At 31.7% G+C, this 16,507-nt stretch overlaps 1 protein-coding gene across 2 annotated transcripts in view; it reads left to right on the top strand.

The window, feature by feature from the left end:
• Positions 1–16,507, top strand: part of LOC107151185 (cadherin-10) — a 163,250-nt gene that overhangs the window by 105,786 nt on the left and 40,957 nt on the right. For both annotated transcript variants that reach the window (XM_015496428.2, XM_015496427.2), the window contains exons 3-5: positions 5,393–5,687; positions 7,929–8,048; positions 8,437–8,604. In XM_015496428.2, the coding sequence (XP_015351914.1) occupies positions 5,393–5,687; positions 7,929–8,048; positions 8,437–8,604 (583 nt within the window). The remainder of the gene's footprint in view (positions 1–5,392; positions 5,688–7,928; positions 8,049–8,436; positions 8,605–16,507) is intronic.

A 16,507-nucleotide genomic window follows, 5' to 3' on the forward strand; every position in this document is an offset into this window, starting at 1 on the left:
CTTTCCTTTCCTTTCCTTTCCTTTCCTTTCCTTTCCTTTCCTTTCCTTTCCTTTCCTTTCCTTTCCTTTCCTTTCCTTTCCTTTCCTTTCCTTTCCTCTTCTTTCCTTTCCTTTCCTTTCCTTTCCTTTCCTTTCCTTTCCTTTCCTTTCCTTTCCTTTCCTTTCCTTTCCTTTCCTTTTCTTTCTTTTCTTTCCTACCAGGAATTGAACCCAAAGGCACTTAATCACTGAGCCACATCCTCATCCCCTTTTATTTTTGATACAGGGTTTAACCAGATTGCTTACAGCATCTCTAAACTGATTAAGCTGGCTTTGAACCTGTGATCCTCCTGCCACAGCCTCCTAAACCCCTGGCATGTGCCACCATGACTGGCTTGGTATTTATTTTCACTTTTAAATTTTTTCAATATTTTTTTCTAGCCAAAAGTGGAAAAATGAGGTAAAAGCCTTTATGGATTCTTTCAGTAACATGTTAAACTTCTATGTACTCTGAAGATAGATCCTTTTATTGTTTTAGTGGTATTTCCTTATTTTATGAATGAACAGGAAAAAAAATGAACTGCTATCAAGAGGTAAAAGATTTGCTATGGTCTGAATATTTGTTTCACCCTAAATTCACATTTTGAATCCCTAACCTCCAAGGTGATGGTATTAGATGGGCCTCTGGGTGGTGGTTAGGATGTGCAGGTGGAAAAGCCTTCAGGAATAAGATCGGTGCCCTTGTAAAAGAAGCCTCAGGCAGACCCCTGGTTCCTTCTGCCATGGAGAGCTCAGCCAGAAGGTACTGAAGAGGTGTCAGCAGACCCTGAATCTGCTGACACATTGTTCTTGGACTTTCCAGCCTCCAGAACTGTGAATGTAAATTCCTGTTGTATAGCAGCTATGTGTCTGTGGTGCTGATTATAGCAGACTAAACACTGTGAAACAAGGATCCTCCAACATGAACCCATCCTGGAGTTTACTCTTAATTTAACTTCCATGCAATAAACAATTGACTCTCTAGTTCCTAAGCTGGGTAATCCAGAGTTCCTTTTAACTTATAAGCTTTATTTTATGTAAATATCTCAAATGACTGCTTTATTAGAAATGTTATAAAAAGTATCAGAAATATGCCACATTTCAAATTACCGGGCATTTATTAATCATTTATATTTCAATAATTCTTTAATATAAATGGATTGCTTAGTTTTAAACATTACAACTACTCAATATAAACAAATATAATGATGCTATAATTAAACATATCTGAATAAAGTTAAGGCATAGGAAGATAACTTTTAAATGTGCAGTGCGGTACCAGTTGTTCTATTTTCCTTAGTTGTCATGTATCTTGCCATGTCCTTTATCTGCTTGTGAATTTACAAGTAACACAGCAGGTTGTGAATTTTTAATAGGCTTTCCTCAAGGAAAGAAAAGGTCAGTATTAACATAAAATTATTCTTAAAGATTTGTGGCACAAATGTTTCACACCGGAAAACAGGTGTTACTGAGAAACTAAAGCCATAATAATCTAATATTTTTTCCCTGTTTAAAGAAAACTTAGTGTCATATAATAAAATAGCACAAGACAAGTTCTTATAAAAGTTATTTCTCGGTAAGTAGGTGCTATAAGTTTTTTTAACACATGTTCCATTGATGACTCTTCTCTGCAACAAAAATAAGTGATCTTATTCAATTAAATGTTTAACAAATTCAAGTACTGAGGACTCACATCCAAATAAAAAAAGGGAAGAGTAATTAGAGGGTTACAATTATAATAATTAATTATTGTCTGAACTTACTAAATGAGGTAGAACAGGAAGTCACACATACACAGAATGACGGAAGGAAACAATGCCAGTGCACATGTGAATAGAGTATGCTCAGAAAAGATGATTGGAAACTAAGGAGATATGTAAAAATAGAGGAGAAGGATTGCCCATTTGTCTCTTCCTGTATCTGCTAGGAAAGCATCAGCATTCAGTGTACCTGCAAGGAGTTGCCTTTAACAACTCATGGGTTTCATCTTTGAGAAGAGGCATTTTCTCCAATCTTGGGAGTATAGGAATTCATCTCTCTGACTCATTTAGTATAACAGATGTCAATTTTAGTTTTTTACTTATACATTTCTCAATTAAAAAAAAAAAACCTTCTATCATTAAACATAGGTTAATATCAAGACTGTAAATAAGGTCATTTTAATCTTTGTTTTCTTTTTGTTTGTTTTTAGTTGTAAATGGACACAGTACCTTTATTTTATTTATTTATTTTTAGGTGGTGCTGATGCTTGAACCCATTGTCTCACACATGACATGCTAGCCAAAAGCTCTACCACTGAGCTACATGCTCAGACCCAATGTTTGTTTTTCTTTTTCTTTTCTTTCTTTGTTTCTTTTTTTTTTTTAATTTCTTTGCTTTCCGTCTTTTAAATAATTTTTTTTTTCGGTACTTGAAATTTAATGCAGGGACACTCTTCCAGTGATTTACATCCCCAGCCCTTTTTAATTTTTATTTTGAGACAGTGTCTGGCTAAGTTGTTAAAGGTGGCCTCAAATTGCAAATCTTCCTGCCTTAACCTCCCTGGCAGCTGGGATTACAGCCTTGCATCACAACATCCAGCTTCATGTTTTACTCTTTTTTAAAATGTTTATTTATTTCTTACTCTTAACTAATATAATAGAGTTTACTTGTGTACCTCTGTAAGCAAAGTTTTCTTTAAATACAAATTATTATCACTTCAATATCGTATAGTTCAAAAAAATTATTATGTCTATAGTTTCTTAACAATAAAACACAAATACATAGAGAAAATTAATGAGACAGTTACAGTTATAACTATTTGCTTCTCTTAGTTATATTTCTGTTGGAGAAAGTAGACATACTTCATTTTTAAATTTTTAATGTCACAGTCTGACTTACAATCCTCATCTCTTTGATACCCTGCTACATGTACAATTTTCTAATCCAATGGAAACTCCCACAGTATGTGATCCAATTATAGAATCTAATTTTTACTCTCTGTAGTATAATATAAGTAAAAGTAAAAATCCTGCTGTGATTTATATTCTAAAATTCAGCATTATAGAAATTAATATCTCACCATATGAGCAGCTTTTTAAGTATGTTTAACTGATTAGAATAGTTGAACTGATTTTAATCAGTTTCATATCTTGCTTTATATCCTTGACCAAAATCTATGTTCTATATTCATCCTCTGTTCTAAGATGTGAAATTTGTAAAATGGAAAAACTTTTCCCAGTTCAGATGTCTTCTCATTCTTTATTAGGTAGTTTGGGTGTGTATACTTAACAAACCCTCCATTATTCCTGTAGGCTAGTTTGGTAGCTGTCCTGTGAATATCCATCCACACCTTGTTTGAATCTTTCATTGAACTAGAATGAAATTTTTGATTTCTTTTAGTTGTACCTGACTCTTCTGATAATAAACAAATATTTATCCATTCAAATTACTGAATGAATAAAAAAAAATCAGAACTATCTACTGCAAACCATAAAGTTAACTGTTCAAATGATGGATATTGATATTATCAATGCTCTTTTCTTGAATTATTTTGATTCCCAGGCAGAAAGAAATGTGCAATTCCTAGATCTGCCATATGGAAAATTGCCACTGTGTGGTACATGCATATAATTGAAAATTTCCCAGCAACTATGTGCATTTTCATTTACTAAAAAGCATCAATCTTGTGACTTTTTGAGAGTGGTTCCCTGGACAACACAATCATATGTTACTTCTGAGAGCTTTTCAGTTAAAAGTAGATATTGCCTGAGTTTTCCACCCCTACTTTACTGTTTATGAATAGCTAAAAATGTATTTAAAATTTTGTTCTCTAATTTCTTTATCTTTGTCTCTAAAGTGAATATGCCTTTTGGGTTTTCTGTCATGCATTATATTTGTAATAATGAGTTATCAATCCTGAAATAAGAGAAATAAAAATATTTTTCAAGAGTTGATAAGGTAAATACAAATTACTGATAATCATTAAAAATCAAACTACTTTTGTTGATAGTGATAATATTAGAAATTAAGAAAAATCTACAATTTATTAAATATTTCTTAAGGCAAATAATAAAAATTTGAACTGTAATATTTTGTTTCAAATAATAAAACTGTAATCCTAACATGAAAATGTTTACTGGTTGTGTGCTACAACTGAAGAAAACCTTACAATCCTTGTGGTTTTCAAAGCCAAACTTCGTCCTTCCTATGGCCAACCTCCTCCCTTAAGGACACAAATCCAGTGGAAGGCAAGAGATACACTCACTAGAATCCATATCCAATTTTATAATCCACAATGCATGAGGGACACATTACTACCTGCTCAAACATCCTTGGGCTTCCTTTAGGTTCTATGGGTATCTCTTCTCCAGGTCTTCTTAAGACCAAATTCACTCACTGATACCTGTATTCATATGTCTGAGGGCTGACCTTATAGGTGGGTATCTGGTGAAAGGCAGAATATACGGAACTTTCCCATGACACACAGATTCCTGGGTTTGCATTTGTACTCACTGTGATGGTACTGGAATGGGATGTCCATGTGGATGCATGAAAAGCTCTTTGATGTAATGAATTAATTTTGAAAGATTGAGTGTAGTTTTCTTTGGACATAGGCAAGGAAGAAAGAAAAAGACTTGGCCTGCATTGTCTTGCCATTTAAGGATTTTAAGAAGATAGATTTGATAAGGCAAGAAGCCAGAACATATTTTATTTTTTAGTTTCCTATTTTTTTCAGTAATAAGGATCAAATAATTTTTAATTTGACTTATGACATATATATTGTATGTTTTATGTAGATTTCTATCTGAACTTGTGCTATGAGACCTACAAACATTTATGAGGTAGTCACTGTCTTTTGTTTGAACCAAAAATGATGTATATTTTTCCTAAAGTATACACTATGCTTTTCAGCTTTGTCTATCTTACAAATCCTAAAATATTTCTAATTCACCGATAGAAATACAATGACTGATAATAAGTTTGTAGAAGGTGAAATTCCTGCAAAATATGAGAGTTAAAGACTTTTCCATACAGCAAAAGATTGAGAGAACTATGTTTACAACAACACATCAAGACTGATGGTTGCTGTCTCAATCAGATTTATTTGCCCATGAAAATGGTTATTTACCAAGTAAAGGGAAGAAGGGATTTGGTTCATTTTATTACTTTTTCCCATTTATAAAAAAAAAAATCTCAATGATACATAAAAGACTATTCCTGGTGCTTAAAGCATATAAATGAGTGTTATCAAACCTATTCAACTCTCATTTCCAGAAGTAAGATTACTGACCCCATTATTCTGTGATGGGATTTGAAGGACCTTCTTTGAATTCTTTCAGCATTATTCGCCTTTAAACGTTATCATGGACATGCTCATTTTTATTTCCCATAGCTTCATTCAGACCAAGATAAAGGAGATGGATCACTCAAATATATTTTATCTGGAGATGGAGCTGGAACTCTTTTTATTATTGATGAAAAAACAGGTGATATTCATGCCACAAGAAGAATTGATAGGGAGGAAAAGGCCTTTTACACTCTACGTGCGCAAGCAATTAACAGAAGAACTCTGCGGCCAGTGGAGCCAGAATCTGAATTTGTGATAAAAATCCATGATATCAATGACAATGAACCAACATTTCCAGAAGAAATTTACACAGCTAGTGTTCCTGAAATGTCTGTTGTAGGTAAGTTCATTTACAGCATTATGAAGATATTTAAAACATGAAAAATTTCAAGAAATTCTTAAAATATTAGGATAAATTAACTGAAAACATTTTTATATTCCTTATCAAGACTTCATGTTTAACATTATTTTAGTTAGGAAATAAGGAAAAAAGAAATTAATGCATTTCACAGTGCTTGTGAATTTGTAAATCTTTTATATATATATACATATATATATATATATATATATATATATATGATCTTCTTTTAAAAATTAATTAAAAATTGACTTTCAATAAAAAATGTGAAAATATTAATTTTTGTCACATGGATTTGTATAACAGTTGTGTAAAATTCTGTCCTAGGATATAATTATAGTCATCTCTTTCTTTCCACAAAGGCTGGTTCAGGGCTGCCCACAGATACTGAAATTCTTGGATGCTCAATTTCCTCATATAAAATGGCACAATATTTGCATACAATGAATGCCCATCCACACATGTATTTTAAATCATTTCTAGATTATTTATAATACCTACTGCAATGAAAATGCTATAGAAATAGTAGCTATACTACATTGGATAGACTATTACAGGAAAAACTTCTACTCATATTCAGTAGATGTATATTTTTTAAAAATATTTTTGAACCCAGGAAAATTGAGTCCTAAAATAAAGAACCTGCAGATATAGGTGACCAATGATTTTAAGAATACTATTGCCTGGTGCAGTGGTTCACACATGTAAAGCCAGTCACTGGAGAGGTGGAGGCAAGAGGATTCTAATCCTGAGGCCAGCCTGGGTAGCTTACTGAAAACCTGTCTCAGAATAAATAAAAAGATTGGGGTTTATGGCACAGTGGAAGACCATTTGGCTAGCATTCACGAGGCCTTGGGTTTAATTCCAGTACCACATACACACAAGAAAAATATTACTATTAATGCAATATAGAATTTTAGCTATGTATATTAGTTACGAATTACCAAAAGAGTTTATTTAGCTTATCTATATATACCAAATGATGGAATTCAATTACTGATTTATTTCTTACTATGTATTAAGATACTCACTTATTATAACACATACATATATGTATTTGTATATATAAAATATACATGTATATAAAAATATACAATATATTTAAAACTGCTGATATGAATCTCAAATTGAAATAAACCCCCAGTTGAAAACACACAATTAATCATTTGCTGGTAGAGAATTACAAGGTTGAATTTTGAAACTTATAAAACAGAAGTCATGAAAAGGGTAATATTCAAAAAAGTGAATTTTACTTTTTCACTTTAAATAAAAATAAATATATTTGTAGGAGAATAATGCTAATACTGTCATTTTTAATTAGATAGAGGATGACAAAGAATTAAATGCACCACGAAATTCAGATAATATTTTTAGAGAGACACACATTTGAATTTAATACAAATACACACTTTTCAAATGTATGTGCATTTTTTAAACTGATGTGACTGCTATGATGATTTTGGTTTTTTTACATGTAACAATTTAAATAGTAAAGTTTTAAACTGCAATTCTCAAAAGATTTGGTCTGGATTGTTATTTAATGTTTACTTACTAAATTCCAAGGGCTTGGGACAATCACCTAACTCTAAAGCCCTTGTAAATATCATGAACTTTATTAGATTTTAGTAGTTCATGAAAATTAGGATCATCTTAGATTGTTTCTAAGTTTAGAATTTAATATATTCATAAAGATGTATTCTAGATCAGATGTTAATTATTTTTAGAGTTAATTAGTGCAGGGGTGAGGAAGAGAACAGACTTATTCCTTTGTGCTTAGATATGCCCTTTACAAAAAAACAAATCTATTATATGAAAATAAATTTAAATATCAAAACTGAGAATTTGAAAAATGATCATATTTGTAACATTTGAAAAACTACACCATTATCTATTTCATACATTTAAAAATACTGTTGATTAAATATAGATTATGTAGTTGAACTTAAAATTGAACTGCAGTAACACCATATAAATATAAAAATCAAATATTTATATTTTATCACCTTACTATAAAGCCCTTATAAATGTGAACTTTATTTTAGTAGTTCATGAAATACACACACACACATACACATATATTTGATTTTCATCCAAATTATATGTAAAAGTTTCATTAAGGGGTCATTATTAAAGACAAACATCAATGAAGTCTTCAATGAAAACGAGTGCTTTTGCTCCTCCTTCTGGTACTGTGCAGAACTAAGCTGAGTTTGGATACTTCAGGTACTTCTGTGGTGCAAGTCACAGCTACAGATGCCGATGACCCTTCCTACGGGAACAGCGCCAGAGTCATTTACAGCATACTTCAAGGGCAGCCCTATTTCTCTGTGGAGCCGGAAACAGGTCAGGAATAATGAATTGGTGTTCGTTCATTTAACCATCTTTGTGATCTTTATTAGTACAGAGAGGGGAGAATGAGAACAAAGCATTAATACTCAGGAAAGTCTGAGGATGCCACAGTTAAAGATGACAAAATTCAATGTTAAAATATCAAATGTGCTAATGGAAATGTAATTGTTTTGGTGTTTTTACACATGGATTCAGATGACTCTAGAATACACTGGGAACTGCTAGAAAATATTTATATGGAATTATTTTTACAATTAATAGAAATCAATATCAAAAGAATATCTTTTAAAAATTCACTAGTCTAAAATACTACTTGTGAGCTGAATCAAATAATAACTGAAAATCCAGTTAGAATAATGAAAGTATTTGTATTTTCTTCAAGGTATCATCAGAACTGCTTTACCAAATATGAACAGAGAAAACAGAGAACAATACCAGGTGGTCATCCAAGCCAAAGACATGGGTGGCCAGATGGGAGGTTTGTCTGGGACCACTACAGTGAACATCACACTGACAGACGTCAATGACAATCCACCTCGCTTCCCACAGAGTAAGTGGCCTTTAATGGTCATTTATGTTCATTCTGCAGAAAGTTTTAGAAATTTTTCTTAAAGTTTTAGAAAAATTAAAAAAATAGAGTTAAAAGAAGAAATAAAATAGGAACTATCAATTTTATTTGAAACACTTGAAAATGTGCTATACAAATGAACTAAAACTATATGTTGATGAGTTCACTGTTATTCAAAATAAAATGAAATATTTCAGGCATATTTTATTCAGACAGGAGCTGTGATTAACAAACATCTTTATATTTATACATTTAGTTTAATATTTTACTGAAAATGCACTGTTATAATTAACAATTCACTCCTCTCTATTTAGAACTTAATAAAAGGACCCTAGCTTAAAGGTAAATTTTTATGATACAAAATATAATTTGACAAATTATAAATACTTCATCAGAAAGGGCTATATAGAAAAATCTTCTAAAACCTGAGAAATATTTCCAATCACTGTGTATTTAATGTCGACTATTAACACTTCAAATCCTCAAAATAAATGCAGAATATATTAAGACCCCCTAGCTTCTGCCCTTATAATACATACATTTATTCTTCTTTGTTTCTTGTACAAATTTGTGTGACTACATGCCTAATTGTGCATAGAGAGAATGATAATGAGTCTCAGTGGACACACCCAAGACCAAATCAATTTTTTTTTCTATTCTAAAAGAGCCTGTACTTCAAGATGGAATTTAATGTTGTTAAAAATGAGACATAAAAATCAAATTCTAGTGATAATCTAATTTCTCATCATTTGCTGAATATTTACTTCTAAATATATCTCCAATTTCAGTTAGTGTTTTGGTTTAAATATTTCCCTAATAAAATATTAAAATATAAAATGCAATGGCTTTTTTTGTGATATTTGTATCTTTGAAGACTATTACTCAGAATGAATGATAGTGTAAGAATTCACTGTGGATTTTTTTTTTTGCTATTTATTTATATACTTTTGTAGTTCTAGATGGACAGCTATAGCCCCAGCACTGTTTGATGATTTGAAAGCATTTTATTCTTTTCTCTGTTTTTTTAATCAAAATGTGATTATTAGTAGTGTATTTTTTGAATTATATTGCCTACAATTACTTATGTGAAGGAATGTTAAGTTCAGATAGAACCTTCTTCAGAAGACCAATTGCCTGCCTCTATACCCATGGCGACTGATTGCTGGGTGTTTGATGCAAGTGCCCATCACATATAAGGTTGAGCCCAGAACAATGAGGAAGGCATCCATGTACTCTATTTTCAAAAAATCAGGTTTCATCTCCACATTATCTTCGTCAATTTACAAGAAAAAGCAAACTGATAATAAATACACATAATTCCATGAAACATGTTTAAAGATATAAACAATTTAAAAAAAATTTCATAACAGGAAAAAAAAAGAACACTGTAAATATACAAGATCATTAAGATGGAGAAAGAAGGACTGAGGGAGGAAGGAGGGGAAGGCGAGTAAGGTATTGGGGAGTGAAATTGATCAAATTTTGTTTTAATGTATGTATATTAAAACCCACCATTCTGTATAAATAATATGCACCAATTAAAAAATAAATAAAACAAATTTTGGATTACATATGTATTCCTGGCCACCTCTTATCTTGAGCCTTTTACCAGGAGAATGAACATGAAAATTGAAGAGAATAAGCCATAACTAATTAATTTCACAATATACAATGAGCAAAGTATTTTGGAAAAAAAATGTATTTTATCAGTAGTTAATAATCATTTGAATTAGTACTGTATTCTTAAATTCTCAGTAGTCTAAAATGCAGTCCATTCACTAATGGCACATTTGATAAGCAAATATATAGATTCTAATTAAATGAAGAAAATTAGACATTTTATAGGCAGTAATGATCAATGAAAATACACTTGATTATGTTTTCAATTGCTGTGAGTCCTTTATTCATTCATTTAATGAACATTTCCTTTCATTTTATTAACTTGAAATTTTTGATTGCCATCTCTTAGGCACAATATATAAAACCCGCTGTAGTAATAGTGGCAATAATAATCATTAGGATGCTAATAATAATGAAAGGAAAAAACTGCAATAATTTTTGCATTTTCTAAATGGCAGTTTTACAGGACACTGTGCCATATTATTTATTGACCTACCTTATTTAATCAGAACAAGTCATTCAGATCAGTGTTATGATCTCAATTATATAAATGAGAAGAAAATGAGTGGTTAAAGATGTTAAGGCCAAAGTGATAGTTATGACAGAGATGTGTTGACATCAATGTTCAATTCTAAATGTGAAGCACAATATATTTAAAGGGATTTTAGCACATCCTGCTTCCTGACTCATTATTTTAAAATATGGATGGCAACATAATTTAGTGATTTTTATTTGCTAAATTATCTTTTATATTACAAACATTTGCAACTGTATCTGACTGTTGGGAACACTCAGTCATGGCAATTAGAATGTCATTTGATAGCCTAAATCATCTAACATTCAAGAAACTTGATTTTAATTTCTAATATCATTTTATTAGATACACAAAGTTAGTTCTGTTTATGTAATCTTTCATGTGTAATATATCATAGAAATCTCATACTAACTTTGAAACTAAGAGTGGGTATAATAAAGAGAACAAAGAGAGAAAACCAATGCTGTCTATTAACAATATAATGTAAATTTAGAATGTTTGCTACATGTGTAAATTTTCTATCAGCCATGTTAAAAAAATAAGCGAGACAGGAGGAATTTATTTTAATTATATATATATATATATGTTTTTTTTAATTTATTTTGGTGTATATGGACACAACACAATGCATTTTATTTTTATGTGGTGCTGAGGATCGAACCCAGGTCCCACGTGTGCTAGGCATGCACTCTACCGCTGAGACACAATCCCAGCCCTAATTATATATTTTTTAACGCAATATTGTCCTTTATATATGTCATCAGTATAGGACACAGTTAGATAGTTTTCCATTCTTTTTCCCCTCCAAATCTTATAGTTGGGTCAAATATATTCCACTGTCATCAAATTTTAATTCAGATGAACTGCATTTTCAATGCATAGCACAAGAGTTTTAGTGATTTGATTGTAACCTGCCATATTTGCAGTTCAGGAGCAGACCCTGTGATCAACCTGCATGAGACTCAGTGATCTCATACTTCTAGGAGCATTTTCACCTTGATGAACTAAACTGCACTTTCTATTTTCCAGTGTCATTAGTTACACTGGACACTAGTATATACTTTGTGGCCTGATGTAAGACTAAATAAATAACTCTCTGAGGCATTGACTCACTGTCTAGCACTTAGTTTATTTATTTAGTGTCCATTAATGTTGATCTGTGCAAGTGCTGCTCTTTTAGCATCTTCATCTTTAAATGTTATAAAAGTAGAGTCAAAACTTAAGCTTTCAATAAAGTTGAATCATCCAAATTTAATATTTCTGAATATGCTGCATAAATACTTCTGTCATTTAGAAGGGACAGGGACCCATGCAAGCTAAGATGTCCTGAATCATTTGTTTGTTTATTTTATTGTGTGAATTTATAACAGTGGTTCTCAGTTTAGGGCAATTTTGCCTGCAAGATGTCAGTTGTCAATATCTTGACATATTTTTTTTGTGTTACCTGGTGGGTCCTACTGACATCTAGTGGATGGATGCTGGGGAGGCTGCTAAGAATCCTTATAATACAAAAGACAATTATTTAAGCCAACATATCAATAATATTTAGGTTGACATTTTTAAATATGTTAAACGAATAACAATTAATTCATGTGACTCAAAATATTTTTTCTAAGGTTGCCTAAATAAGTTTAAGAACTGAAAGTGCATAAAATTAGGCAATTTGATTTTCCTGAACCTCAATCCCTGTATATAAATCACTTGTTACTCATAATAATGTTGCAAATAATCAATAAGGTCACATAAATAAAATGGCTTCAGTAATTCTCATAGCATATAATAGTATTTCAATACATGGATTTCCTCTTGAGAAGGAAAAGGGTAAATATCAAGGATTATATCTCAGTTTTCAAATTTTAGTGTTTTTCTTGTTCTGATGCCAAGCTGCCATTTATTTATGGCCAAATATTAAATAAAAACACCTCAAACCTGGAAAGATATATAATCATGAGTTTCACAATAAATTAAATGTGCTTGTCTCATAAATAACTGCTTAACACTGTCTTTAATGAGGACTACAGGGCAAATTAGTCAAATATTCAATGTTCCATGAGATTTGCTATTTCATTTTACAAAAGTTAGAAAGATATTATATGTCCATACATTAAATATATTTGTAATGCATCCCCATTTGAATATTTTAGGCCTATCCATCCTATTTTGTTCACTTCCTATATGAATTTTCTAAAATCAAAATAAAACCAAATAGGCTTTATGGAAGTAATCTAAGCAAATATTAAATTACTGTAACTAGATCATTGTATTTGGCAAAAGCAACTGGACAACAGGATTTTTTTCAAAATTACATTTTATTTATTTATTTTTAATAAAAACATCCCTGGGAAAATAATTCAATTTTGAGTCGAGAGTCATTCATTGTGTGAGGGATATCTCATCTATAGTGAGCATGCTAGGCCCAGCATCCTTACTTTAATGTTGCAGAGAACAGCTGCAGGACTCTACTCTCAAATTCTTTCAAGCAAAACAAAACAAAAACACCAGAAAGGAAGACCCTCTTCTAGAGAAAAAGAGTTTGCAAAAGGTGTAAAACCGGTGGTCAGGTTTCCATTCACCTAGTTAGTGTCTAAGATTTGGCTCTAGTTTTTGAAGGAACTGCAAGTGTCAAGATAGCAAAAGGACTCAAGAGACACGATTTGGTATCCAAGACTAGCATCTGAGACTCAGGCAAAACATACAGACCTGACCCACAAATGGGTTGCAAACCCTTGCACAATTTTCAGAGGCCATAGCTATTTACACAACACTGAAACAAAATACAAAGAGAACAGATTACTTTACATTCTAGCTAAGGATGTGTCTGCTGTCCTAGCATTTACTCACAGAACTTTTTTTCATACAACTTAGGTTGAGAAATCACAAACCAATAGCAAGAAAATTTATGTAATGTCAGGTTAGCTGAGATTTTATGAAGGGGAAAACTTTTAAATTACAAACAAAAGATCATGCAATGAATGAGATACCCTCATTTATGGTATATTAGATATATGTCAAATTAATATGATATATATTATTAATATGTATATTATACATAATATATATATATATATAAATATATATATATATATATATATATATATATATATTAGATGCATGTCAAATTAATGAGAATCTGATATGGTATTTATTATATAAGCATCCAGATCTATACAAAGTGTACTCAGAATAGTGAATTTATTACTATCTGTTATTTTTTCCCATGAATTATTGAGATTAGTAACAAAAATCAGTTGTTGTCCACCACTTATTAATGACCTGAGAACTAATGCAAAATTTCTCACAGGAAAGTTTTTGTTAAAATAAATTATAGGTGATAGATGAGCTTTGGGATTGAACATTAATTTAACAAGACTCATCTTCTGCATATTTCAAAACCATCCCTTAGCTGGGCACGGTAGTGTGTGCCTGTAATCAGCTTGGCAGGCTGAGGCAGGAGGAGTGCAAGTTCAAAGCCAGCCTCAGCAACTTAGTGAGGTCCTGAGCAACTTTAGCGAGACCCTGTCTCAAAATAAAATACAAAATAAGGTTGCAGAGTTGGCTCAGTGGTCAAAGTGCCTCTGAGTTCAATCCCTGGAACCCAATAAAACAACAACAAAAAAAGAAAACTCTGTCTCTTCGTATTTCCCTTCAGATTATCACTAAAGATTACACACAACTATAACTATTTAAAAGAAAGAGTAAAAAACAATCCAGAATCACTGAGGTCTGGAAACAATTTCATATTTATATATGAAACAAGAACAACTTTTTATTTGGATGTTCTTTTTTTTTTTTACAGCTTTATAGTTATACATAGCAGTTGGGTTTATCCTGACAAACTTATCAATGCATGGAAATAAATTTCAGTTATGATCCCCCACTTTTTTCCTCCTCTTTTTCCCTCCCATTTTCTTTCCCCTCTCTTACTCACCTTCCTCTGCTTGACTTCCTTTTGTTTGTGTATAAATTTGTATTTGATTGGTTCTATATAATATCCTGTCCTTCCTTCCCTCTTTCCTTTATTTTACTCTAGCTTTCACATATGAGAGAGAACATTCAATTTTTAGTTTCTGATTTTGGCTTATTTCACTTTGCCTGATAGTCTCCATTTCCATCCATTTACCAGCAAATGACATAATTTCATTATTTTCTATGGTGGAAAAAAAAAACCTGTGTGTGTGTGTGTGTGTGTGTGTGTGTGTGTGTCTGAAATAATTTCTTAATCCATTCATCTGTTGATGGGCATCTGGGTTGATTTCATAAATTAGCTATTGTGAATTGTGCTGCTATAAATATTGAAGTGGCTGTTTTGCTACAGTATGTCAATGTTAGACCTTTGGGGGCAATACAAAGGAGTGGGATAGCTGGGTCACATAGTGGTTCCATCCCTAATTTTTTAAGGATCGTCCATACTACTTTCCAGAATGGTTGTACTGGTCTGCAGTCCCACTCACAATGTATAAGTGTATCTTTTCCCCCACAACCTTACCAGCATTTATTATTCTTTGTAGTCTTGATTATTGCCATTGTGACTGGAATGATGCAAAATATTAGTGTACTTTTAATTTGCATTTCCCTGATTGCTACAGATCTTGAACATTTTTTTTTCATGTATTTGTTGGCTATTTGTGTTTCTTCTTTTGAGAAGTTTCTGTTTAGTTATTTTGCCCATTTATTGATTTGGTCATTTTTTTTTAGTTCTTCTGGATATTAATCCCCTACTGGAGGAGGAGTAGCTGGCCAAGATTTTCTCCCATTCTATAGTCTCTCTCTTCATACTATTAATCATTTCCTTTGCTGCAGAAAAGATTTTTAGTTTGATGACATCCCACTTATTGATTCTTGGTTTTATTTCTTGTATGTTGGGGATAGGTGTCAGCACCAATATGGTGGAGTGTTGACCCTTATGTTTTCTTCTAGTAGTTTTAAAGCTTCCAGACTATTTTCTTAATCTAATACATTTCAATCTGAGTTTTTTGCAGTGTCTAGTTTTATTTATTTATTTTTTACATATAACTATCCAGTTTTCCCAGCACCATTTGTTAAAAAGCTATCTTTTCTCCAAGATATATTTTTGGCACCTTGGTCAAATATTAGATGACCTATTGGTATGTACATTTGTCTCTGAGTCTTCTATTCTATTCTATTGGTCTTTATGTTTATTTTGATGCCAATACCATGCTGTTTTTGTTACTACCTCTTTGTAGTATAGTTTCAGATTAGATATTGGTCAGATATTGTAATTCCTCCTGCTTCTCTTTTCCTGTTTAGTATTGCTTTGGCTATTCTTTATCTCTTAGTCTTCCAAATGAATTTAAGAATTGTTTCTTCTAATTCTGTGAAGAATGTCAGTGGTATATTGATGGGGATTGGATTAAAGCTATACAATGCTTTTGGCAGAATGACCACTCTGACAATAATGCTCCTGCTTATTCAAAAACATGGGATGTCTTTTTATCTTCTAAGATTGTCTTCATTTTCTTTCTTCAGTGTTCTATAATTTTCATTGTAGAGCTATTTTTTCTCCTTGGTTAGGTTAATTCCCAAGTATTAAATTATTTTTTTTGGTCATTGTAAATGAGATGGTTTTTCTGATTTCTTCCTCAACTCAATCAGTATTGGAGTATAGGGGAGCTATTGATTTATGGGTATTGATCTTATATCCTGCTATGTTGCTACCCTCATTTATAAACTGTAAAAGTCTTCTGGTAGAGTTTTTTGAGTCTTATAGAA

This window comes from Marmota marmota, unplaced genomic scaffold (genome assembly GCF_001458135.2).
Source record: "Marmota marmota marmota unplaced genomic scaffold, marMar, whole genome shotgun sequence".
Taxonomy (NCBI): Eukaryota; Metazoa; Chordata; class Mammalia; order Rodentia; family Sciuridae; genus Marmota; species Marmota marmota.